General features: G+C 44.2%; 1 protein-coding gene across 6 annotated transcripts in view; it reads left to right on the forward strand.

Annotated features, from left to right (window-relative positions):
• ITPR2 (inositol 1,4,5-trisphosphate receptor type 2) overlaps positions 1-23,885 on the forward strand; it is a 282,946-nt gene that overhangs the window by 147,107 nt on the left and 111,954 nt on the right. For all 6 annotated transcript variants that reach the window (XR_012765862.1, XM_075439325.1, XM_075439332.1 and 3 more), the window contains 3 exons: positions 4,272-4,462; positions 5,060-5,202; positions 7,236-7,344. Coding sequence is in view for 5 of the 6 variants with exons in the window: in XM_075439325.1 (XP_075295440.1) it covers positions 4,272-4,462; positions 5,060-5,202; positions 7,236-7,344 (443 nt within the window). In the remaining variant the exon portion in view is untranslated. The remainder of the gene's footprint in view (positions 1-4,271; positions 4,463-5,059; positions 5,203-7,235; positions 7,345-23,885) is intronic.

Raw genomic sequence — 23,885 nt, forward strand, 5'->3', positions numbered from 1 at the left:
CATTTCAGATGAAGCACATATTTTATTCTATTTTGACTGTTTGTGTTTCCCTAATTGCAAGAAAAATTCAATGATGATCTTTTTACAGACTGATAAATATTTTAGCGTAGCTTTTCCGTTGGAAAAAAACATCCAAGGGAAGGGTGCAAGATTGGCAGGCTTATGTCTTGTCTACGCAAAGCTTTTATTTCCCTTAAAAAGTCTTGCTGTTGCTAGCGTTAGTGTCTCTCCATCCAAATGCATTTGTTAAGCAGGCAGTAAATGATGAAGGAGCTGGAGGGACTGATTTATGGAGCAAAATTAATTGAACTAAATATGCATTGCTTGTTAAGTGACAACTGGGAAGTGTGGGAGAACATGATATAGCTGTCTGCAACTATAGAGGAGTATAAACAGCCGGGGGAGTAAAGGCTTCACAGCCAGGTACAACTGGCTTTTTCGTGACCCACGTTGCCCATCACGTTCCTCCCTGAGGTCCTCCGAGGGCGAAATGCCTGCGTGGCCCCTGCAAAACCCACACCAGGGATGGTTTAGGCTAGTGCAAAGTGTACTAAACAGCTGTGAAGGCATGAAATACTGTTGTGTTTTGTATACGCTACAAAAGCCAATGGACTGAACTTTAAAATTAGGGAGCGCTAGGTAGGAATATCAATGAGAGCAGCAAGCTTCCTTATGGCAAGATAATTAGTCTGAAGAACGGGCTTCCAAGGAACATTCCAGGCAAAGGCCGCTTCCTGGAAATGCTTGGTGCTAAATTGATCCGAAGACTCAGGCAGGCAATACGAGTGGAAGGACGGTGCTTCAGCAAGCATTCTGGAAATAGGTCTTTTTACTTCCAGTTTCTGTGCTTCTGCAAAGAGAACTGCGTGCAGGTAATTTAACAAAATCCAGCTCAGCCCATTTCAGCTCTTCTGTTAGCAGCTGGATCGTGCTCTTGGGACTTTGGTGGAGTCCAGCTCGCTTGTAGAGAGCAGCTTGATTTTAGCTACTTGATTCTCAACATTAATGTCGCCCTTTTCTAAAGTCCCCATCTCAGAGTACTTTTTCATAGTTTAAACAGCAAAGCAGAGGAAAGCTGCTGATACACTGGATACACACAGAACCATCCAGCACAGAGCAGAACATTTTACTGTGACCTGGCTGAGTCTGCGGCACTGTGTTACTGTTTCTACGTGTACCATTTCCTTGCTTGTCTTGGCCCAGCCACGGCTATTGCTCATAGCATAACTGAGCAGCAGGCTGAGAGTTTGTCATGCAAAGGATTTCCCAGCAAATCGCATTTCCTCCGACATTGCCAAAACAGTGTGGTGTCTGCAGGGTGTAATTAGCCCTATGCAGGGTGCCCTAGGTAGGCGTTGGGCAGTATGTAAGGCTGTGCTGCGCCCCTCCACTGCAACCAGGATTTCCCTGAGCTGAAGGCATGTTGTAGTCCAGCATGGTTAGCATCCCGCTTCATACCTATGGTGCTGGTTTACGTACAGCCACGTAGCATGCTTTTTTCCCAAACTCCCTAGTCAGATGAAAGTCAGAATTGTACCCCCTCCTGGCTCCTTTGTCTGCCAGCTCTAACCCTACTTTGCAAGTTTGAGTGCTGTCCAAAAGCATTTCTAAGTAAGTGGAACAAAAATAAACATGCTTTTAAATATTTTATGTTCGTACTTTAAGGGAGATTGACATGTTTTGAAGAGGAAAGCAGCCTACAACACCTAAATTAAAAATAAATATTTATGTTCACATTTGTTCATCAGCTTTCCAAACTGTAAAAATATGTTTCATGTTGTTTTAAATAATGAAATGTGAAACAAATGAAAGATAAACTTTCTACAAGCTGCAAAGAAATGAGAAGACAAAGGCTTTGTTTATAGCTTAGACTTCAACAGTGCCCTTTGACAACCAATACAAGTCTTAATTACAAATGGAATTATACATATAAGAACTGTTCAAAACATAGAGTATTTTTTTCTCTCTCTCTCTGGTTTTCTTTGTGATAGTTTTAATTAGCTTCAGCTCTTTGAACAATCATAGTCCTTGACTGCTCCTCAGACACTGATGGAAGTTGTTAACTTCAAATGGCATCTATAGGACTGCAGAAGTCTGGGTTTTCCTCTGAACAGCATGCTCCCCATTGCTAAATTTATTCCTGGATATATCAGGATTCTGCATAGATACCACTTAATTGAGAAGTGAACATTGTCCGATAACATTCAAGTGATTGACATCAGGACACAATAAATTGGATTAATAGGCTGCAGCACCCTACCCACACTGGCAGAACTTTAATGGACTTCTGGAATAAAGTAAGCAGCAACAGGGCAAATGCGTTTTGAAAAATAACCCACTCAAATAATATGGAAAAACAGTCATTAGAAATAATGGCCAGCCACACATGGTGTTGTCCTCACGATAATCAGGAACCTTGCCTTCAAAACAAATAGAGAGTGGAAAGGAGAAGTCAGCTGCCAGTGTGGAAACTGCTCTACATCTGCTGCTGAGAAGCTGGATACGCTTGTGGAGAAAAGTGTTTTCCCATCTCGGTCCTAAGCACATTTTTTTAATTCCCTGTGGCAAACTGTTTAAAATAAACTGCCTACCAGAAACAGAATCGCAGTTAAAGAGCCTAAGCCACAGGTGGAGGCCCTGGTCCTGCATCAGGATACACCCTTGCAGTGGGAAGAGAGGAGGGTGCCCTGCACCCGCAGGAGCTGTTAAAAGGGTGAGGACACGTGTGACAGAGTGCTCTTGCTGTAGTCTGTGAGACTGGGGGTTGAGGTGTCACAGCCAAAGTTAGGTTTATAATAAATGCTTCCATTACAATATGGTATCTGGGGGAAGAGAAAGTTTCTGCCTGGGATCCGTGACTCACTGCGCTTGGCAGCACAGGAGCCTTCGTTCATCAGAGCCGTGTGCCTGACTCGGCGCTTGCAGGCACTGCTGGGGGTTTGATGTGCCGGCTGTTCAGGAGAGGAAGGCATCGCTGGCTGCACGAGCTCAGGACTTCAAGTGGTGCATGTTGTAAGGACTGGGAGGGAAGGGTGGAAGAGTTGTGATGTCTTTCGCTGCTGTGCAAAGCGTGCGTATTAGTGCAGAACGGCAGGGAAATGCCTCAGAGAAGCGCTGTGCAGGACTGTAATATGGGCTAAAATCTTCACCTTGTCTCCGTATGGGAAAATGAAAAATTCATTATTATTAGTTGTTATTACAAATGAACTGGAACTGCTTCCCCATTTTACTTCTAAGTTTTTATTGTACCTAAACTGTGCCATGGAAATTAAGTGAAGCGACATAGAATACAAAGCCTGAAATGTGACCTAATCTTTCAGAGAGAGATATTGCTGCATCGATCCCTTGTTTGTTTGTTGAATTTCAGATGACTCCTGTTGAGCTGTAGAAGAATGTCACTCTGATCTCCAGTGGAATGGAGAGATACAGCTAGCACAATCTTAATTCTAGAGGAGAGGGCAGAAACCTTCCAGTGTTGTCTTTCAAACTGCCTTTGCAAATGACAGTTCAGGTTGCAGTAGTATTTTAGTAGTGGATGCCCTGTAAGAATTCATGCAAGTCTTCTTTCCCCATTTTTTTTCTCTCCAATATTCTCTCTTTTGTCACTTCCCACCCCTCAAGTCTAAAAAAACAAACAAAAGAGTTGTTTTTTTACTATAGGTTCAACTATTGCATGTTTCTTACCTATCTGTTATATTGCAGTGGCATCCAGAACCTTATGGCTTAACAACCCTGGCTGTATAAGAAACCGAGGGGAGAGAGAAGGAGAGACAGCCTTTTTCAAATTTAATTTGTATGCACTTGGTTTCTCAAGGTCTTCACAAGAGAAATACTCGGAAAAGCAACAAATAGCACTGGGATAAATTGACTATATGTGCATATGTCAACTACAAAGATGAATTTTTAAATTTGCTTCTGAATAGAGTAAAACGAGTTGTTGAAATAATAATGAATGCTCTTTTTGTTACTCTTACTAATATCCCTAGGTGTCATTTTTTTAAGTTAAAAAAAGTTATTCTGTTTTTTAAAAATAAATGTCTGTACCTATGGAAATATGTACTGGAAATGATCCTCATCTCATTTAACATGGTACAGATTGCTGACTTTAACAAGACTACAGCTTAGGTTTTGATTCTTATTTTTAAAACCGGTTGAAGTGAGATCCCCCTGCCCCTGAACTTCAAGAGTATCAGGATTTTGTATGCCATGATCTTCATAAGATTTTCAGGCTTTTTCCACTGTAAATTTCTTCTTTTTTCTTCCTTTGAAAGCAAAGAACCGTGGGATTGCAATTCCAGTGGATTTGGACAGCCAGGTCAACACCTTGTTCATGAAGAGCCACTCTAACATGGTGCAGAGGGCAGCCATGGGGTGGAGGATGTCAGCCCGCAGTGGACCTCGGTTTAAAGAAGCTCTTGGTGGGCCTGCCTGGGATTACAGGAATATAATAGAGAAACTACAGGTACAAAACCAGTAAATGGCTTGGGCAGTAGTTGTGGTTCATCTAATGTGCCAGATGTGAAAAACACCTCCCTTGAGGATGGGCATGAATCACAAAATCACAGAATGGTAGGGTTTGGAAGGGACCTCTGGCGATCATCCAGTCCAACCCCCCTGCCAAAGCAGGGTCACCTACAGCAGGCTGCACAGGACCTTGTCCAGGCGGGTCTTGAATATCTCCAGAGAGGGAGACTCCACAACCTCCCTGGGCAGCCTGTTCCAGTGCTCCGTCACCCTCAGAGTGAAGAAGTTCTTCCTCAGGTTCAGACGGAACTTCCTGTGCTTCAGTTTGCCCATTGCCCCTTGTCCTGTCGCTGGGCACCACTGAAAAGAGTCTGGCCCCATCCTCCTGACACCCACCCTTCAGATATTTATAAGCATTTATAAGGTCCCAAAGAAAGGCATGAGGTTGCTTTGCTGTCACCTGGGTTAACATGGACACTTGCTACTGGCTGTCAGAAGTGGGTCAAATAGCCCGTCGCATAGTATTGTGCAACTCCACAGCAGTGTTCTTGTTTTCTTGGCCATAGTTACGAACAACATTCTTCTTTTTCCCTAGGATGTAGTGTCCTCCTTGGAGCAGCAGTTCACTCCCATGATGCAAGCTGAATTCTCGGTGCTGGTTGATGTGCTGCACAGTCCAGAACTTCTTTTTCCTGAGGGGAGCGATGCCAGAATAAGATGCAGTGCTTTCATGTCCAAGTAAGTGGTGTAAGGAGAAGGCCTGTTTGCTGCTTTGGAGAAGATGACAGGGAGTTAAAATTTTCATCAGCACTTACCTCCGATTTTCAACTGCGACTTAAGCACGTAGGTGTCTGTGTTCATACTGAAAGCTTAAACTGAGGTCTTTTGATGCACGTTTTATGTGTCTCAGCAGTTTAGGAGTCTGGAGAGGAGTAGAGAGAGGTTGCTTGCCTTGCCTGCCTAGAAATTGAACCTTAGTAGCTTGTTAAAACCATGACAAGCTCAACCTGCTTCTGTTTTCGTAATGGGCTGCTTTTGCTGTTAAGTTTCTCCAAATCTACATCAGAAACTTAGACTTTCCGTGGTAGAATTTGCAAGAATTCATAGTAAGGTTGGGTGGGGCGATTTTTTTTTTTTTTTTTTTTTGGTAAAGCAAATAAATATTTTTATTTTTATTTATAATGCCAAGAGCTCTTTTAAAAATACATTTCACTGGAACCCCTACCTGGTCTTGAATTATTAGGTGTTTTATTTGCAGTCTGTGCATTGGAATCGAGTCTTGCAATTTTTTTATTAGTCCTCAAGTGAGATGCCCTCACTGCCCTTGAGAAACTACAATTTAAACAGAGGTAACCTGGGGCAAATGAACGCATTTGGCAGCTCTCCTGATTCCTTGGCTGTTTGCATATTCTGCAGAGGTAGTGTTATAACAATATACTTTATATGTTTGGAAAAATTAAGTTAAATTTTGAACTCGCCCTGTCCCACCCCCTCTGTCCAAACTCCTTTCAAAGTCAGCATCAAATCAATTTGAGGGCTGCTGGACATGGCCCATGCAATGCAATAAACAGTTTTCTGGTTTATTTAATTAACTTCCGTGGCAAAGGAATGCTTTGCAGAGCTATGCAGGAATCCCAAGATAAAGATGTATCTTTTAAAAAATATTGCTAGTACTGCAGACCTGAGCACTGCCTAGTTTTGGACTCGTAGCTCTTGAAATTGGTGAAGATGAGAATGGGAGAGTCCTGCACGGTGCCTCTGCGGAGCCCAGGGTGGCATTAGCACGCTAGCTTAGCACTGACCTAAATATAATCACTTCCAGTGGGTTGTGGAGTGCGCTGGTCCAGATGATGCAGCGTCATCCCAACCAGCCCTGGTTTTGGTGACTGTTTGTGATTTAGAACCATTAATGGTGCCACACTTCAGTGTCAATGGGTGGCCACAGTGCCTTTGCTGTATGCTGATCCTAGGCCATAATTTGATGAACACTGTTCTAGCCACCATAACCCAGCACTGGTACTGATGGAAAAAAACCCTTTCCTAGGCTTTCAGATTTCCTCCTCCCTTGTGTTTGCACAAACATTTCTCCAACAATGAGGCAAACCAGTGCAAGGACTTGCTCTGCACAGGGATAGAAAGGCTTCTTCTGGTATTGGCTTAAGCTGGCTGAAACCCAAACTCTCATCCTGGTCTTAGTTGGAGTCAGAAGTGTACCTTGTTTTCTGACTTGATTCAGTCTTGCAAAGTTGTTGTGTCAGCGTAAACAATGGTTATGTTTTATCTAAATATTTTCATTTTTGAATGCTTCCATGTAAGGTTTTTGGGAAACCTTTTGGCTGGATGCCATTTGCTAATTATGTAGTAAATATAACCGTCATCGAGGGTGGAAGGTGTAAAGGTTGTAGCTTTTAAAGTCTGCAAGATGGATGGTGAATATTGGTTACCTTTAAATAAAGGTTAAAATAAACACACAGTTACCTTTAAATAAAGAAAGGATGAAATAGCAAGTTTGGATCTTAATCTGGAAGCACTCATAATAACTGGATGTAGAATTCTGCCTTCTGTATGCGCATTAAGATATGCAAATTGACGCAAAAAGCTCACAACACCTTGAAAGTCCCATTTCCTTTTTAATTATGATTTCTCTTGTCTACTTTTATATCCTTTCCTTGAGGAAAAATATAGTGACAGGCAATTTTTGCACAAAGAAATTGTAGTATGGCTTAGCAACAATGTGCAATGCTCTTTAAGGTTTAATATTTTACTTTAAGGTTGATTAATCACACAAAGAAGCTAATGGAGAAAGAAGAAAAGCTCTGCATTAAAATTCTTCAGACATTACGAGAAATGCTTGACAAGAAAACTAACTTTGCGGAAGAGGTACTGCTACCATTTCAGTATTAAATATAGAACTAATAGCATGGTATTAAAATGTTGGCTCTAGGACAGTAACAGAATCTGACATGATTTCAATTTTGTACATGTTTTAAAGCTAATGTGGTGTCTTAGGAACAATGTGCTAAGGCAGAAGGTAAGATTAGAACAAAAGAAACTATCTGCCTTACATAGTTTTGTATCAGGGACTTGACAAGAGTCAAAGGCAAGGAAGATTCAGTGAATTAGCAGTAGTGAGTATTACTATATATGGTTATTGTATATTGGATATCCTGTATTTCTGGAGACTAGTCATCTTATCTCATATCTGACTTTATCTAGCATAAAATCCATTGGAAACATAGGGATTTTTCATTGCAAGTGTACAGTTTTTTCCTGCTGCCTGCGGTGCCAGACTTTTGTACTCCATACACTTTTTAATGCTCGTAAATGTGTGACGGGAATATGTAATGATATGTAATGTTTAAACAGAGCTGCCAGTTTTGGGGAGAAATGACACAGTCTGTACTCTGTGTCTAGTTTTTTCTTGCACTCCTTTCTCTCCCCTTATTGCCCAGTTTTCTCTTGCAAAACCAAGTTTTTCAAATGCCTCTTTCATCTTGCCTGCACCTTTGGGTATCAGTAGCGAGATTCAGATTTATGTGTTGGCTGTCCCTTCTTTGTCAGCCTGATCCCTGTGCCTGTTGTGTGGTTTCCTCTTATCCATATTTCTGAATATTTCCCAAATTCTTTCACTATTGTTCACTCTTAAATATGAATCATGGACCTATTATCTAATCTTTCAGTGCTGTCTTTTTTATTTGTTCACAGCTGATGTGTTTAGTCAAGTGTGTTCACGGGTTTCACTGTGCCTTGAGAAAAAATACTGATTACAACTCAGTGTCGCACTGTTTCACTGTCTTAGGCTTTTGCATCCAAATATTTTCAGATGTCTAAGTAGCGGTGCTTATTCATGTTATTGTACCTGGCAAAATTATCCACCATTCAGGCACACTAGCTATGAGATTCAATCTTAACCCCCATCTAACCTTAAGAAAAATAAAGTCTACGGTGGTTAAGATGCCCATGCCTTATTTCTGGGTGTTTAAGATTTTACTTTTCAAGTTAAATATTTTTGTCCTGTCATATGACGTGATAAACTACCAACACACTCTCTTCTCTTTTGTGATAGATGAGTCATATATTAGAAATGGGAAATATTTAGTGTCTTTGTTTTGACTGTATATTGTTTGTTTTGATTTTAACATATGGACATGGGAACGTATTGCCCAGGCTTCTAAGCAATGTGCTAGACAGGATAAAAAAAAAGTCTCAAGGCAGAAGAGTGAAATGAATACAAAGGCAGCAACAGCAAAACATCAGCATTGCTCTATGCAGAAACCAACCAGTGCACGCAGAGAAAACCAACGTCCTCTTCACCTCCTGCTTGAAGAAAAATGTGGCTAGGCCTGGGCAAACAAATTTTTTTTTTAATGTCTTAACAAGAGTTTCACGGGTGAAGCAGATGATAATATTCTTAGCTATTACTCATACCTATTCTAATAGCTTTCTGGGTCCATAATGTCACTGCATCACATGGAAAAACTGATCTGCTTTTGTAACTGCATGCTGTGATGAACTTTGACAAACCTCTCCAGAATAATTGCATAGACCCACCAAAAGTTATCGTCGTCTCAGGACTACAGGGGGGAGAAAGAAAGCAGTTCTTTAATATATGACTTAAAACAAGCTACCCAAGGATTTGCCTGTTTTAATTGCAATTTGTCCCCTGTGGTGGGTGCTGAGGAAGCGAGCCTGAGTGAAGGTGGCACAGGCAGTGCGCTCCGCTGGTTTGCAGGGGCTGCTCACCCAGCCTGCCCGGCCACTGGTTCTGGGTCGTGGGCATCGAGAGGTGTAAGCCCAGACCCCTCGCACTGCCCCCACCATCTCGGCAGGGCATGGGGGGTGGAAGAGCTGCTTGGGAAACAGAATTTCTCCCTCGTGCTCTCTCTTGAGTCCCATAGATTTTACACTGAGGAACGTAATGAATCAGTGCAAACGAATAAATGAGTAAAGACGCTTGTATGGTTTGCCAGTGCTTCTCCAGCTTGCTACACTTACAAGTCATTGTTCATGGTGTGGACTTCAGAGCAGTAAAAATAACACAATGAATAGCCTCTTGTGCATGATTCCAACTTTTTTTGAACTGTTATGTTACTGCCTGCAAAGTTATTCAACTATGTTATGCAGATACTAAAAAAAATGACAGTAGCACATATGTAATGGTAATACCAGAACAAAGCTACAGAGGGACACACGACACTTTGACAGAAAGCCTGAGTTTGTTAATCACCCATCATAATGTATTTTGTGTGATAGATTTGACAGAAATGGTAAACCTCCAGTTTCTGCAGACTTTCACACAGTGAGAAACAAGGAAGAAATTATGAAATAAGATTTCTTCCTCTCTCTTTCTCTTCCCTTTACCTCCCATGGTTGAGATCTGGCTCTGGGAACCTTGCCTTTATCTTTCATTTGACCACTGGAGGGTAGGCTGTGTCATTGAAGGAACAGGCGGAAAAGATAGCTGTAGGTGCCTGTGTCATTTCTGATGCCTGTTCCTGTATCGACCATCTCAGCTCGATTGCTGGTGTGTTTTGGGGCTGCTCGTGCTCTCCTGGCTCTATCCTCGGTTGCCCTTGCAGTCAGCCTTTTAGGCAGTGCTTGCCTTGTGTGTTGTCTTGCTTAGTGCTGCAACACTAATTGTGTTAGGAATCAAAGTTTAATTTCAGAAGCTTGATTTAAGGTATATATATGACACATAAAGCCTCTTGGTCATTGATTGGCTTTCATAAGTAATTGTGGGTGATTATTATACTCTCCTGGGAGTTCCATGTTAAGTCCTAGTGCTATTTGTATTGATTAGGTAACTGGAATGAAACTTGATCTACAGCCCTCCCTTACAAAAAGCTCTTCCAGAACAGTGTTAAAACACTTGAGTAAAGCCGTGTGTGGAGGAGGTCGACATTGCCTCTGTTCAGACAGTTACTGTGGTATAGATAAAAGCCTACTTTTAGGCTGACTGTTTAAGAAGAGAAACAGGAGAGACAGAAAGGACTAGTGTGGACTAGATCTGCCCCATCTCTCTTTGGGTTTTTGTTGCTGGCCATTTTTATACGCATTTGAGAAAACCAGAAGGATCACGGTCTAGATTTTTTTTTATTTTTTAGGCAAATCTTTTGTGTCTTTCACCATAGTGCTTGATTTCAGGTTAATGTCTGTGTGAATGCTGCCTGTAGACCTGCTTGCATGTCTCGGTTTGAATCTGAGTAACATTTCCAAAAGCACCTGAGACACATAGACCACTGATGCATCTTCACTTTGCAAATGACTGGAGCAGTTTAAAGTCGTAGCATGATCTTGCTGTTCTGCTGAAAGCCACTGTCCCTACAACAGAGTTGGTGGGCCAGGAGGTGCAAGTCCTCCCAGCTGCTTGAAAGAGGGTTGAGAAGCTTAAATTAAACCCTCCCTCAGTGAATTGAATGAAGTTGTTGAACTCTTGACTGCAGTGTGCTCACATGGCAACTTCTTAACCCACTCCATCTGATGGCGTGTCAATGCCTTGGGCATGGAGAACCTTCTGATTTCCCAGCTGTTCTTAAAGAGGTCAGCATCTCTGGCAGAAGAAAATACTCCCTCTGATAATGTGTGTATATGCCAAGTTTAGTATAACATTATTGGCTGAGCAGAGTGTTAATGGATGATAGTGCATTGCAGGATGTGGCAGAATCCAAGCCGGTATACCCTGCCAACTGGTAGTTCCGAAGGGAAACACCATTATAAATAGACTGCACCCTTCAGTAAGGGTTACTGGTGCTGCAGAACACAGGCTTTACACTTTTTTCCTGCTTTAGGTGTTGAACTACTATATAAATAATTGAAAACTGCATTTTTAAGTGTCAGCAGAACAAAGACTGTGTAAGCTGCTTAATTGTCAGAAATAAGTAGTTGTGCTTTTTGCCTTTTTTGGAAAAACTCATGAAGAATGTAGTCTTGCTCTTATACGTTTGCACTAGGTTAATGATTTAAAATCATAGAACTAGCTTGGTAGCCTTTCATTTTGCAGTGTTAACGTTTCTGCATTCCACTGTAGGTACGAAATGTAAGCTATCCTCTCCTCTTTGTTTTCAGCGACAGCACCAAATATACGTATGAAAAAATAGTACGGCTTCGGTGTAAATACAGATGTATTTTATTCCTGTAAGATGTAGTCCTTGATAGGGCCACTGTTGGCTCTTGGTCATTTTGTGCCAGAAGAGCTGAGACTTTTCCTGTGGAACTGTTGATGAAATGCCAATGTTTGCCTAAAGCAACACTCCCAGTTCATGAATGTGTTGATCTACCAGTCGAGCTTAAACCAGTGGGAGCTGCAGGTCTTTTTCTGCTGGGAAAAATGGTCTTAATGTGTCTTAGAAGCCAGGAGATATTGCTGGGAGCCACTACAGTGTCCCAGCGTTTGCAGCTCTTTGAATCAAAGATGCTCTCAGCCTAAACTGCATTCTATTCTATAGCCTCATCTTTTTAAGATGATTTTACTTATTTGCATGTGTGAATTAGGCAGTATTTGGATAAATAGCATATGTAGGTAAAAATAAAAGGGGAAAAAAAAGAAAATAATTCTGAATATGTGGACTTGCTGAAGGTAGTATACCTTAAAAGGACACTTATTTTAAATGGGAGGAAGAACAGGATCCTGAATTCCTTTATTTGTGTTACTACTCACATTTGGAATTTGTGGCACTGCAGGCATTCTAAGAATTATATTTAATTTTTCCCCATTTCTGCTGTGTTTTTATGCTCATTTATAAAAACGCCTATGCGTTAGCCTTTTTTTTCCCCATTATCAGTAGGTCATTCTCCTCACTAAGCTCCGTGTGGCTGAAGGTAATAGGGGGTTGGGGGTTAGAAATTCTGTAGGAGAACATTGAAGTTCAATGCGGTTTATACTGAATTTTAAAAAAAAAATCACTTGAACATTTCAGCTGGTAAAGGACATTTTTGCAGTACCCTGCATTAAAAACTCTCCTTAGCAAAATAGCCACAGTTTGGGGGGACTGGAGGTGCAGGGAGGAAGAATGTTTGGTTACCTCTAGCAGTGCCAGCCTGGTTGCTGTGACCAGCATGTCCATCTGGTACGGTCAGGAGGCCACTGTTGTGGCTTTGTTGTGACAGTTGAGTGATGAAGTATGGCAGAAAGTTCCAACACTGCTGGGGCAAACCCCTCCATCTGCGCGATGATTGACATGAAGGTGGTGGTCTGTTGCAGAACCTAAGCCTGCACTATTTCATTGCAGCGGAGGATTCAAGCTTTGCTACTGCTGTGAATCCTCTGAGCCAGTAATTGCAGTAGCAGGAGCATCAGAGCTTTCAGATATGCAAGACTAAGCACTAAATGTGGTCAGACCCTTAAAGTGTGGTAATTTCTCATTATATTTATACACTGACATTTTACAAGCTAAAGAAATAAAACCTACGGAGAAATAAACCAACACAGTTTCACTTTCCCCCGAGCTCCAGGCTTCAAGGTGGAACAATGAAGCAAAGAGATACCCCAAGGCATGTGATACTGTTGTTTGTACTAGCTCGGTGTCCTTAGCCATGTGCTTGGTGCCCCAGGCCATCAGTCGCTTCAGCATGTCGGTGTTGCTGCACGTTGCTGGTGCTTTGACACGTGGTATCAGCCAGGCTGTTCTGAAGCAGCGTCCCTCATCTTTGTGGGATCGCTGCTGTAATGTGCGCTGTTGTGGACTAAAGGGGAGTACTGCTGTACGCTGTGAGGGACATCCCCCAGATATTCTGCTGGGTTTCCAGTCGCGTACATTTATACAGAGATTTCTTTTGCTTCTAGTGCAAAAACCTGTAAGTGCAGCCACTCAGTGTATGAAAAACATGACTTCTTTTTAAGGGAAGATTATTTTTTCCCGAGTAAGTAACAGGTCCCAGATACTTGATCCAGATTTGGAGCGTCACCTCCTTGTGTCTGGAAGCCTGTCCAAAGCAACTTTACTTGGACCAGTTGTGAGGTCCTTGTAGTGGTCTGTGTCAAGGGTAGTTTCAGGCAGAGTGCATTGTTCTTGTTTACTTGGACAAGAACTTTAGTGACTAAAGTCTCATATATCAAGGACGGGTAGGAAACAGCACTTCGGACCTCTTACGAAGTGTAACGTCCTGATCTAGTGAGACACAAGAGCACTTTAATCTGCTGCAGCGGGAGTAAAGCACATCTCTAACTACTGTGCAGGACTGGGTGCATTCATGATATTGCCCTCTCTTTAATATGTGTAATTGTTAACTGTCACTGTGATCCAAATATACTATCAGACTTGTGCTACTTTTAGCTCAGCTGGTAGTTGAGCGAGCAATGGTGTTCCCTGCTCACGGGTACGTATTCTTTGTTTCAAAACCGTGAGTTTTGTTTGTTTGTTTGTTCTCCAAGTCATAAGCAAATCTAGTGGCAGGCTGAAAAAACACATGGTCCTAAGCACATTTCTTCCTAAAGATTGTAGCCTCTCAGCAGCTTATATTTATCAAATTTTCAGAATATGATATGTTGTAATCCAGATTTGTTTCAGAAATATTAAGCACCAAATACTGATTGATAAATTGTTTTGGAACTTGTATCATCTGCCTTTCTCACATTTAATATCTTTCCCCTAAAGGAGCATCTGATACTGTAACATTTTTTCTGTTGATACTGATTTAGACAGCATCAGCCAAAGCAATAACAAACTGGAGTAGCTTGTTCCTGGCTCTGAACTTCAAATAACCAATTTCTGCTCTGGAATTTCCCCTTTACACAGTGTATGTAACATAACGATGCTCTTTACTTTCCCCTTCTTTTTTTCATATAAATTCCTTTCTATGGATCTGATCTTAAGAACAGCAAACCAGCAAGAAGATCTTAACTGCCTGCAAACTGTTTGGCATCCTTCTCTATTAATACTACTTTTAGTTAAGAACAAATGGAAAAGAGTGCAAGGGAAGGGAGCGGTTTAAAGAGTGCAAGGGAAGGGAGCTGTTTAACAAAAGAAACCTTCCCATAGCTCTGAATATGTTTAATCTCACCTTACTCAAGTTCAAAATTCATGGAACTGATCAGCGTCCTTTATGTGAACAACAACAGTTGGATTTTATTTTTGTTGTTGTTCTGAATACAGGTGGGATGGATTTCACTAGAGACTTCAGTTCATCTAGAAGTTAAATTGCATTCTCAATGTAGCTATTCGAATCAAATTCTACATCAGAAGGCATCGGGATTAAGGTTTTCTTCCTGTCTGGTTTTATTTATATATTTCAAATCATTAATAAAGAAGACAGAGATTTTTAGGAATTTAGTGGAAGGTTTGATCAGATACTAGATTAGTAAGGGGCTAGGTAAATGGCCAGAGGTACGTTGCAGGTTAATATGTAAAATGAATGAGCAGTTTTATCAGATAGTTCACATCTCCAGGTGTGTGACGTTTTGTGTGAGGATATATTCAGATGCATAAACATAAATATTTATTTTAGATTATTTATTCCTATTCCATCTCTTTTTTTAATGAGCAGCATTGGTGCTGCCTCCATGGTGGAGTCATATTGGAAGATAAATATTTGAATGTGCATTCTGTGTTCTGCCACATTGTTTTTAACAAAGTAGATGTTCTTGCTTAGAATATAAAGTGTCTGATATGCGTTAATGCTCTCAGAGTTACTTAACATGAGGAAAAACATAATTCCCGTGGCCACCCTAATGTTAGTGATTGGTGCTTGTTGAAAGTGTCCAGCTGACACCCCAAGAGGCCTGTGTCTGTGCCTATGTGCAGAGCAGGAGCAAGTCACATAGGTGCAACAGGGGTTTCTGCACCCTGCCTGTCTGGTGCTGGGAGGGGCTGCGCTGAGGTGAGGAGGGGAGTTCAGAGGAACGTGGGAGTGAGAAGCATGGGGCGAGAAACAAATTGCAGGCATCCTGAAGTTTGGGGTAGCTGCAGTTTTACTTGGGAGTCAGGAGAGTAAAACTGCATAAACCTTTTTCCTGACTGTGAGCCTGGAGGATGTTTCTCCCTGCACACCTCCTGCTCCCTTTTAAGTGTTGTTCCTACAAAGAAAGTCCACGTTTCTGAGCAGTTTCTGTATCACTGCCAGGTAATATTTGTGATTTTTACTGGTGAGCACAGAGGATTGCTGCAGTATCGCAGAGACCACTGTGTGGCAACTGTGGACTTTTCAAAAATGTCTCCTGTCTGTGGGAGCAGGTCATCTGCTGCTGCTGCTTCTGCACAGCTGAATTCCCACAGCAGTCGAATGTCTGCAGTCGTGGAGGGGGCGAGAGAAAATGTCTCCCTTGGTTTTGAATATCCTTGGAAGGGGAAAAGGCTTCTTTTGTTTTCTGGGTTTTTTTTGTTGTTGTTGACTGTCACAAATTTGCTCTTGCTTTATTTAATATGTTTGAGCATCAACCCTGTTTGTACTTTGCAGTCGCACCAGAGATAGCAGTGAGCAGAATTCAATGCATTGTATTAAGGATGGCCAATGAATATTTATGATAGACGTAGGGAGCCAATAATAAAAATGAAATCGGCATGATGCCACTAGATCCAAATCTTTGATCTCTGTTTTAAGAGAAAATACAATAAAGCAGGGGATAATGGACTCATTATAATGCAATGGTTAGTTATGGTTAGTTAGAGCAGTGTGAATAGGTGGCGTTACATAAACTGCTTTAGTCCAAGATTTGTGATTCAGAAATGGGTTTCAGGAACTGAATTTCTACAGAAAACCTCAGTTTATGATATTGTTTTGGTTTAGTCAGTCCAAACACAAAGAACTAAAGAAGAATCTCTTGCAGGCATCACGATGGGCTGTGCTTTTGCCTTGCTAGGGGGAGCAAAAGCAGGAAGAACCAGCAAGGCCCTTCTGCTCAACCTGCTTCTGTGCTTCTGCTCCTCATCTGTCGCCCTGGGAGCAGGTAGGGAGGGTTGAGCGTTGCAGGAAGGTGGAAATTACATTCCACTCCCTGACCATGCTGTCTTGGCGGATACCAGATGTGAGCAGACGCTTGGGGTCATCACTAGAGAGGGGAAGGCTCCCGGTTTGGGACCACCCAGGAGGATGCAAGGGTCCTGGCTGGAGGTGTATGCCCCAGCTGGAGCCACCTACCTCTGCTGGGAATGGGGAGAGGCTACCGCAATGTGTGGGAACAGCTTTGGGGAAGCCGAAGGAGAGGGAGTCGGTGTTTGACAGGAACGGGGAGCAGGAGCGAGTGAGCTATTTTTCTTTTTAATGGTTGCAATTACTTGCTTAACACCCCTGCCACACTAAGCAAGACACAGAGGAGGGCTGATTCCAGGCCACAGATGAAAGCTGATCTTGAAGTTTTTGTCTAGCCAGACATGAGGACGAAATGGAAACTCACTGTTTTCTGATTTGTTTCATACTGATGTAATTTCTAAGGGACTTCATCACTAATGACATATGGCAAGGAATTAGTCCGTAACGTGATCCAACTTCCCCCTCTCCCCCTTTTCAAGAAATAGAAAGTATATGTTATATTGAACTTCGGAAAACAGCTATTAAGCAACCACAGTAACTGCTTCTGATAGGAATTTTTCTTTTTTTTTTTGTCTGGTGAGGACTTTACCCAGCATGTTTGGCCTTGGAGGAGCGCCTGGATGGTATTGCCAGCTGGAATTGTCAGAGCTTCTTTGTCTTCTGTCCCAGGAAAACAGAAGCCTGGCGAGCAGTCACTCTCGCTCTTCTTTCATATCCCTGCTTAGTCAGAGTTGCCAACCCCAAGCACTGAAAACCCTGAGTCAGGCCACAAACAAATCACGAGATTTGGCTTGAAAATCATGAGATTTTTTTAATTACAAGTAGTTTATTTGGGATTTCTTTGAGTGTTTAGAGTGCCTGTTCTTCCAATTTCATTCTACAAATCCCGGAGCTTGAAATATGCTTTATTGAATTATGCATGTGTTTGTTTATTTAAATGAAAGACAGGTTCATTTATGGTTACCTGACCTCTGGAGTTTGTGGAGAAAAGACCAGAGTATCTAAATGATGTGCGTTGACCAGGCTGCTCAATGAGGGGCCTGTTCAGGAGTTGGTGATTGCCCTGAGGATTATGAGCTTAATTATCTCTGTGTCACTTTGACCCTTAAGCTTTTCGCAGAGAGCCTTTTTGTTGGGCAGAGCCTGAAGGTGTTCTTTCAGTTTCTGGCAATGAACACTTTGTGCAGGTTGTGCCTTGTTTACCTTGCAGCAGTTTTTCACGGGCAGCACGTGGCACCTTGCCAGAGAGGCCCAATTAATCCATGTTCTCCCCGCTGCAGTTTCGCCATTGCTCGGGTCTTGCTCGGCATGCACACGTGCGCGTGCTGTAAACAGTCACGAGCGTAACGTGCTGACACGGCGTGAATGTCAGTGAGAGGCTGCGCTGGCTGGGCTGTGAGATGAGGGAACGTGCTCTGAAGGTTTGGACTGGTGTTGGTAACTCCAGATGCAGAGCTGTCACTTGGGGCTGGGTAGAGGACCTCATCACTCTGAAAATTCCTCTTGGCAGAGTTGTCCAAAACATTTTGTCCCCTAATACTGAGCAGTTACACTAGCAATGAATCTTTATATTCCTTTTTCGTGCAAGCCTTTTATTCCCCTCTCCCCACCCTCCTTTTTTTTTTTTTTACTACCTTCCTCTTCTTTCATGCAGAAAACTTGATTTTTTTGGGCTCCTTCATTGTATATGGTGGCATTTGTGTCCTGTTAGCCCCACATCCAGTAGGGCTGGATGCCAGCCTCTCTCAGTTGTCAAAAAAAATTAAATAACCTTGACTCTCTGGTTTGTAGTGTGGAGACTTCTTACTGACTCCAGCGGAGCAACAAGCTTCGCTTGAACCAGGTGTTTTCTCAGCTATGACCAACTAAAGGTTCTCAGCTCTAGGGGTCCCCCAGCCACTCTACCGGGTGCAGTTTAGCCCTTTAGGAAATCAGGCTCTTCTAAATATACAAATATTTGACTGTGGCTCTCTAAAAATGAAAATCTTTGCATTTAAACAAATGCTGCAAGTCCTGCACATTGTTGGGAAGTTCTTCCTCTTTTACTGGTCAGGGCAGTTTTTTCAAAGGGGCTAGAAATGTTGCTGGAGAATAGACTATGCAGCCCGAGTTCCCTTGATTTTGCGAGGAGGCACCTATTAACTAGGCTGCTTTTGTGAGGCGGAGGAAATAACAGTGGTAATTCACTGCTGGCAGTAAAGCGAGCGATGGTCAGTAAATTCACCCTGGATGGCACAGAGGATTGTTCTGGTTATGTCACAGTCTTTATTAAATTTGTCCTTGTTGTTGCTAGCATTTAGTTCATGTAGTCATTTAAATTCTGACAATAAAACTGACCATAAGGACCTAGAAGTGCCTTTTGAAAAATGTAAGTTGAACAGTTTAAGCTGTCCTTTTCTTCTTCTTCACATTTAAGTATTCTTACAGTGAGTAACATCATGCACGGGAAAAACTCAGATATTGTTGTTGGAGTTTGGATTTTTGTTCTGGTGCTGTGTGTGGAAATTCTTGTGTGAGAAAAAAAGAACCTCAGCCAGAGCAGCAAGTTTGAGAGATTACTTTGGGCTGTGGTGTGCTTAGCCAGAAACGAGTCATTTCTGTTGCAGAAGTCTGGGCAAAGTGCTACCTGTTTCTGCCTGTGTGTGCAAATAACCTGCTCTGCCACACAGCCGAAGGCAAGGGGGTCAAACGAGAGCAGTGATGGCTGCGTTTGGGCGTGCCGAGCACGCATGTGGAGCTAGGACTGGGAGGCAGCAGATGAACTGGCTCCTTCTGGAGTCCTACCTGATGCTCTGTGAGGTTGGTTAGAAGGGTTTGCTCTCTAGAGCGTGATCTGCAGAGAGTCACTCGACTTAAATGAAACTGTTCATACAAACAGATTATTTCCATACCTATGATACTGGAAGGGCTTGTTCTAACTCAGTAGCAAATTCTAGCGTACCAGGTAATCTAAATACAGGCCTCTTACTTCCTTTTTCTTTTAAAAAAGAAAAAAAACAGGAAGTCAACTAGTTGATATGTACTTTAATTCAACATGTATTTAACCAAATTTTTAAACTCTAAACAGTTTGAAAATGGAAAAAACAATTCCCTTGTCTCTTTAAACCATCTCTTACCTTTCCTATTTTTGCACATACTTCTTCCTTTTCTCTGTGTTTTGTTCTGATTTTTAGCTGAAGACTTTATTTGAGACCAGGAAAGGAAGTGTTGGTGGGATAATGTTTTCTTTTGAACTAGCCAGCAGTTTATGGCTTCTGTGTCTTAAGTTCAGTACTTTGATCACTGTCTGTTTCGCTGAGCCCTAGTAGTGTGATTTTGCTATTGAGCCAGCTGGGGCACTGCCCCGTGCTAGAACCATGAGGTAACAAAATCAGAGTAAATTAAAAGTGTTTTCTCAAGCCCTCTGCACAGTTCTGAACTATTAATTTCCTACGCAGCTCTGCCAGCGGAAGTAGCTGCTTTGTTGCCCCGGACTGCGCCGTGCACGTACATCTCCATCTTCCAGCAGGGGCCTCCAAAGCCACGGGAGGTGGCAAACCAGCTGCTGGGCAGCTGCAGCAGCGCACAAAGGGGCCCTTTCAGACACGTTCTTGCCTGAAAAGCACATGTGCGGCTAAAACGAGTTACAGTGCCCATCTGACTTGAGCAAGAGCCACCCTGAGGAAACTGTCTTATTTTTTTTCTGAAATTGGTGAATAGATATATTGCCCTAATGCTTGTTTCTGACTTGATGTACGCTCTGTTTGGGCCTAGGACTTGGTTCATTGCAGATTTTTCTGTTGTGAGAAGCATCGCTGAAGGACAGGGGAAGGGAACTGATCTCCCCTCTGACAGGCTACTCAGACGGCATCACTTTTTGCCCTGAGTCTGCTGCCCAGTGATGTGCCGTCACTGTGGACACATGGCAGTGCAGCAGAGGGTACTTTGAAGTATCACCAGCTAGCTCCCGTTTTGGGCTCCTCTCCAGAGGACCGAATGACTCCCCTTCAAAAAAGGTCTCTCTGAAAGTGGAAGCAGGACTTTGCGTATGACAGTGCAGAACTTAGCAGTTCGCTGGGCGCCCATTTTCTCCTCCTTAAATCAAGCAAACAGTGTGCTCCTGGGCTTTGTGAATGAAAGATTTGTTTAAAAAAATGGTATGAAGTCTTAAGAAACACTGATTTAGTAAGCTTGGCTTCAGATTATCTACATAAACTGTTGTTCTGAAGTTGGCATCTGTTGGGGGGAAAAAGCATGCTTTTTTAAAATTGCTGAAATGTTGGCATACATGAAAAGAGTCACTTCTTGAGTCATACAGACTTCAGAGACTCTTCCTGCTGTGTTGGCCAACTTGACTTGCGATGCCTGCTCTCCTGAAAGAGGAATTCTGGGTGAAGGTGGCTCCACAAATCTGCAGCCCGAGAGGGTGATCCAAGAAAAGACAAAGAATGGGGACTTGTACCTAGTAGTACCCTCCCCTGCAAACCTGCCTGTGGTACGCAGGCGCTGATGCCAAGCGTGGGTAGGTTGGCTAGCAGCTTCAAAGTCAGTAAGGTGGATGCTGGTAGGAGACCGGCACAAGTTGAGATGTGTGCTAACCCCACACTCCTCCACAGTGATCTGTGGGTGTTCTGTTCAGTGACGCAGACCTGCAGATGGTGACAAGTGGGTGACAAGTTGACCATGAGCCAGCAGTGTGCCCTGGTTGCCAAGAAGGCCAGTGGCATCCTGGGGTGCATGAAGAGGAGTGTGGCCAGCAGGTCGAGGGAGGTTCTCCTTCCCCTCTACTCTGCCCTAGTGAGGCCACATCTAGAGTACTGGGTCCAGTTCTGGGCTCCCCAGTTCAAGGAAGATGAGGAGCTACTGGAGAGAGTCCAGCAGAGGGCTATGAGGATGATGAGGGGACTGGAGCATCTCTCCTATGAGGAGAGGCTGAGGGAGCTGGATTTGTTCAGCCTGGAGAAGAGAAGGCTGAGAGGGGACCTTATAAATGCTTATAAATATCTGAAGGGTGGGTGTCAGGAGGATGGGGACAGACTCTTTTCAGTGGTGCCCAGTGACAGGACAAGGGGCAACGGGCACAAACTGAAGCAGAGGACAAGCTCCTGTGCAGCCTGCTCTGGGTGACCCTGCTTCAGCAGGGGGATTGGACTGGATGACCCACAGAGGTCCCTTCCAACCCCGAACATTCTGTCATTCTGTGACACTGGTAGGAACCCCCTCGTCTGGAGTGGATCTGGAGGAGGATGTTTTATCCCCAACAGCTCCACTGTTTGATAGTGCCTGCCTTGTTTGTGGAAAAGCCCCCCAGGTGAGGGACAGCTGGTATGGTTCAGTACGCACTAAACGGGACAGGGCTGTTCCTCAGACCTCCCTGCCCCTGCTGGGCCGCTGCTGGGGACGGGTGGGCGTCAGGACGCGGCACAGCAGCGACCCGGCCTCTGGGCGCTCCGCAGCCTGCGGGGCGGGAGGCGGGCAGCGGGGTCGCGGCTCGCCGGGTCCCGGAGCTCCGCACGGCCGCTGCGGCAAGCGGGAGGTGCCCGCGGCGTGCGTAAGCGGCTGCTTTCCGGCCGCCGGCTGCCTTCCCCCCCGCCTCAGCCTGGGGCTGGCAGCGGCGGGAGGGGGGGGATGTGAGGCGCGGGATTTTTTTTGCCTCTCCCGGCCGGCGAGCGGCTTAACGCACGGCCGCTTCCCCGCAGCGCCCGCCGAGGCCCGTGACTGCGCATGGGGGCAGGGCCGGGGCAGGCGCCGGCTGCCGCTGAGGGGAAGGGGGGGAGGGCGGCACCGCGCTGTTATGTAACGCCCGCAGTGTCTGGCAGCGCGAGGGCGCGTCACGTTGCGCCGCGAGCTGCAAGCGGACGGGCCGCGAGCCATGAGCCAGCCTGCGCGCGCCCCGCTGCCGTCCGGCGCCGGAGAGGCCGCGGGGCTCCTGGCTGCGCGTGGGCTGGCGCGGCGCGTGCAGCGGCGGGCCGCGCGTTACGCAACCTGGGCTGAGGGGCGGCGGGGAGCAAACAGCGGCCGCTCCCCCCCCGCCCGCCCGCCCGGTGCTGGACGATCGGGGGGTGGGGGGGGCTGGGGTCCTCCTTGCCAGGGCTGCCCGTGCCTCTAAGAGCCGTTGCGCGGGCAGCGGAGCCGACTGTGGAGGTTTGGGGATGGCTGGCGGGCAGGTCGGCCGTCAGGGGGCTGGCGGCTTTGGCAGAGGCTGCTGGTGTGCAGGCACCGGAGTCTGTGCGTGCGGGTGGCCTGGTACGACTTCCAGTGAATTATTTTGTGCGGGAGACTCCCCAGCGGCCTGTGAGAAGCTGCAAATGCTCTCACCATAAACCCCCTGCCTTTTAATCAGTTTCCTCCAAAAAGAGGGCCTGTGACTGCGGGGGGGGGGGGGGGGGGGGGGGACGGACGGACCCCAAACGTGGAGGAACTGGGGCAGCTTAAGATCTAAGCAGTGATTTTTATTAATAGGCAGCTGAGCAACACATTGACAATGCGGCTGAAAGAAGGCAGAGAAGTGGTTCCTGCATCCCCACCCTGCAACATTCACCCGGTCTTTTGTCCAGAGTACGTTCTGAAATTTCATCGTTCCCCCTCTGATGGAAGCTAATGTTCATTGTCTTGCCCTTGAGAAGAGTAATACTGCTGCCCAGGAGCTGCAAAGAAACCAAACCCTCTGATATTTTAAGCTGTATTAAATCTGCTGTGCTTTCCGAGGGCCCGAATATACTGTTTACAGGCAGTCTGATTGCATGGCAGTCAAAACATTTTCTTCTTAAACATTTCCCCTGCCACCACTATAGTAAGAGAATAGCCATATATAAAGCTGTGCTTGCAACAAAATCCAGTGTCCTGTGATAACATCAGGTATGCTGGTTGTGTGTTTGGGGAATATTTAGCAAATAATATAACTTTATATGATACACATTCTGTTAGCCTGTATTTATTATATTTCCAAGAGGAAGCTATTGTTGGAGTCCCTTTTTTTTATTAATAAGCATCACAAAATGGCATTTTTTATGGCGTTTAGAGGTTTTTCTCTTCCTTTCTATTTCTCTTCCCTCAGTCCTTTCACTTCATCTCTATTTACGCAGCTAACATGCTGATATTTAAATATAAATTGCCATGTTATAGTTACATAACCCTGTCTTGCAAAGTGCTGAGAAATGATCCCTGGCTTTATCTTCTGACTCTGTTTTAAAAGTAACAGTTTTTGTATATAATCTAGCACTATCAAAAGACAGACAGAGGCATGCTGCAGCTATGTAAGGATCATTCTACACAAGTCAGAACAAAAATAATACAAATTATACCCCAGCAAATATCATATGCTACATTTCTGCTAGCTAGCAAGTCTCAAATCCAGAGTGTATAAATGGGTTTGCTAACGAGTGGATACTGAGTTGATTTAATGAGTTGGTGATGCAGTTGGTGACTGCTCATTATCATCAAAGAATTTAACTTCCTGCAGCAACTCGGAAAATAAA

The sequence above is a fragment of the Opisthocomus hoazin genome, chromosome 1, assembly GCF_030867145.1.
Source record: "Opisthocomus hoazin isolate bOpiHoa1 chromosome 1, bOpiHoa1.hap1, whole genome shotgun sequence".
NCBI lineage: Eukaryota > Metazoa > Chordata > Aves > Opisthocomiformes > Opisthocomidae > Opisthocomus > Opisthocomus hoazin.